This window comes from Garra rufa, chromosome 7, assembly GCF_049309525.1.
Source record: "Garra rufa chromosome 7, GarRuf1.0, whole genome shotgun sequence".
NCBI lineage: Eukaryota > Metazoa > Chordata > Actinopteri > Cypriniformes > Cyprinidae > Garra > Garra rufa.
Window position 1 is genome coordinate 52,216,796 of NC_133367.1, and position 3,176 is coordinate 52,219,971.

The 3,176-nt window shown below is 34.3% G+C and overlaps 1 protein-coding gene across 1 annotated transcript; it reads right to left on the reverse strand.

Moving 5' to 3' along the window:
- Positions 1 to 561: 561 nt before the first annotated feature.
- On the reverse strand, positions 562 to 1,616 carry LOC141339248 (receptor-transporting protein 3-like). The gene is made up of 2 exons (XM_073844881.1): positions 1,471 to 1,616; positions 562 to 1,021 (listed from the first exon to the last, which is right to left on the reverse strand). Exons 1-2 carry the CDS (start codon positions 1,614 to 1,616, stop codon positions 679 to 681), a joined length of 489 nt encoding a protein of 162 aa, XP_073700982.1. The 3' UTR covers positions 562 to 678.
- Between the last annotated feature and the right edge of the window lie 1,560 nt (positions 1,617 to 3,176).

Here is a 3,176-nt window from a genome sequence, read left to right on the forward strand (position 1 = left end):
AACAAAGAATGTTCTCATCAGCGTATTGATACGCAGCATCGAGTGTAGCTTTGGTAGGGAACTGAATTGATAAGGGAACCAGGGGTGTATTGTTAGTGGGAAGGAAGGGAAATTTGCTGTTGTTCCACTTCACACAATGGGGGCAGTCTTGGCCTAATGGGTAGAGAGTCGAGCTTGTAACCCTAATGTCACAGGTTTGAGTCTCAATACCAGCAGTACCACCAACACTGTTCATCACCCACCACCCTCAATACCACGACTGAGCAATACTCAATAGCCTTGAGCAAGGACCGAACCCCCAAATGCTCCCAGGATGCTGCAACAAAAATGGCTGTCCACTGCTCCTGGTGTTTGTTTACTACTTACTGCTGTTTGTGTGCACTTGGATGGGTAAATGCAGAGCACAAATTTCCATCCTTTCCTTTCCTTCCTTTCCATAAGAAGTCTAAGATGGCATGACAGGAGGCTGATGTGTTCGGAAGCTCTTTACTGAGTAGATGCAGCACAGAACAGAACATACAACTTCAGCAAGCACCTAAAGTAATCTGATTAAAACTTCCCCTTTCCGTAGTGAGTATCACTTAACATGCCCCTCCCCATCTTTGCTCTCTTAAGGGGACTTCACTTATTGATTGTAGAAAAGCTATTATTAATTTTGAGCGATAAATGAAATCAGTCTCAGTTGGCCTGATTACAGATGCCATCCTTACAGGCTTCACAGTGAGCTCGTTCATGCGGCCCATTAACTCTTCCTCTGAACACTGAAGGCTTATTTGTTTCACCCAGGTTTTCTCCATAGCATTTCATGCGGATCCTGTCAACTAATCTTTGAATCAGAACATTAATGTTGTCCTCTAAGAAGTGTGGATCCTCCATCTGAGCTTCATTACACTTTCTGCAGTTCTGTTTGTAGCGTCGCAATTTAATGGTTCCCTGTTTCGTTTCTGTGTTCAGATGGAAATGGAACACCACATGCACTCTTTTAGACGGCCATGTTCTTTTACAAAGAGAACACTTAAACCTAGAAATTGAAATGGAGAAAAAATCAGCTTCGGATTTTCTAAATAAACATATTTACCCACATATCTTAAACATTTAAAGAAAATAAAAAGCTACCCCATACTAAATTACACTATCTACAATATTTGTGCAAGTCAATTTTAGAATAAAATCAAGAAGACCATTAAAAGGCAAATAAATATTTCGCCATTTTTGGGTTGGCCTTTTTTTTTTCCTTTCCAGAAGTGTATGTGTTATGTGTATATATGCAATTGAAAACTAATTTTAACAGTTAAAAAAACAAGTTTCAATATGTATTTTTAATGGATAGTGCATTATTACAATGTAAACATATCCAATCGGGTTTAGATTATTTCAGTATTATGAAAAGTTGTAATAAAAGCAATCATCAAAATATCTCCCTACATCAAAGATTTTTTTATTTAAATTCTGGTAAGGTTGTGCTCTTACCGTGCAAAGGAGCCAGAAATGTACTGGTGCCAACCAGAAGCTTGACTGTGTGGCTTTATAGAGTCATTAATTATAATCTGCCATGGGTCCTCGTGAAGCTCACTCGCCTTGGTCTGTAAAGAGCTTTCCCACAGCACTGATGCCATGTCTTTGCACTTACAGAGCTCTTGCAGGAATGATGCACTGTCTTGTTACCTAATATATAATGTACAGCTTATCTCTCGACTCACAAGAAACGAAACCTATTAAACATCCATTTGTTTCTATACAAGAGTGAACATTGCTTTAGAGGTCAAAGTTCAGTTTTTATGATTGCTGGCAAAGGAGGAATAGACAAATGCTATGGGTGCCATACATCCAAAGCCCAAATGAGTGTTTGAGAAAAAGTTTTTTATTTTTTATTTTATTTTATTATTATTATTATTTTTTTAATGAATGCTGTTTTAATTAGGGCTGCATGATATATAAAAAATAAAATCTATATTGTGTGTTGGCCTAATGCGACATTCATATCACAATGTAGAATGCATGTAGAATGCATAGGCTTGTTTTACCGTTTACTACACTTCATTATTCTTCTCCTTATGAACCGGAAGTCTAACACTTTATTAGAAAGCAGCTTACTACCACATTGAAAACTAAGACTGATGAAAACTCATTTGAAAAAATATATTTTTTAAAATTCTGATCACTTTATGGTTACTGAAAGAGGTTTGAGTTAGTTCTTGAAAAGAGTATATACAAGTGTGAACAGCCATTTTTTTTTCTAATTCCTCTTGGGTGTGCAGACTAACTATATGATTGGAAAAGCAAAAACATTAGTAAGCAGTTCAATCAGAAATAGACTGCATGAAACGTGTTTGCCATGGTGTCAAAATTGGGTTTTGTCAAATTATTGTAAAAAAGGGATTTATTCCTAAAAACTATAAATATAGTTAGTGAACTATGCGAGAATAAAGAATACATTTTTAAACTTTAGAATGTTGCAGAAATAGACAGTTGTTATTGTTTTACCTCCACCTACTGGACAACACGTAATATGCAAAGGGAACATATGGTTTTGTCCTTGGCAGGTCTTAAAATCTGAATTACGGCCCTTGTTTGGCCCAAATGCCTACGTGCCAAATTTACTTTTTTCACAAACTATGTATATATATATATATATATATATATATATATATATATATATATATATATATATATATATATATAGTACAGTATATATACAGTACCTGATTTATTTATTTTTTGCATGTTTGTCACACTTTACTGCTTCAGATCATCAAACTAATTTAAATATTAATCAAATATAACACAAGTTGTGTTTATAATATTTTGTAATTGTCATTTGAATCTGATTAATTTTCGAATTGTTTATTATAAAGCGTCATCACAGGAAAATGTTATATATGTCCACTGTAGAGGACACCAGGACTAAAATAATTTTTATTATGCATTTTGGGAGACAATTGAATAGAAAAATAAATAATATATCAATAGGAAATATTAGACATTACTATGAAAATCTGAACAATTATTACTTCTTTTTTCATCATCCTGTCCCAACAGCAACCCATATGCAAATTAGATACAGTGTATAGACACAGTGTGTTTAATGGGAAGACCTGTTTAAACACATACTGCACGAAACAAAATGTTTTTTTATTTTATTTTATTTTTTATATATGTTTTATAACATAGTTGAG

What these genes read in the sequence shown, in the direction of transcription:
- LOC141339248 (XM_073844881.1), bottom strand. Translation starts at nt 1,616, where the DNA reads ATGGCATCAGTGCTGTGGGAAAGCTCTTTACAGACCAAGGCGAGTGAG. An exon ending in ATTTCTGGCTCCTTTGCACG is followed by an intron (nt 1,022 to 1,470) that starts GTAAGAGCACAA and finishes TTCAATTTCTAG; the next exon opens with GTTTAAGTGTTCTCTTTGTA.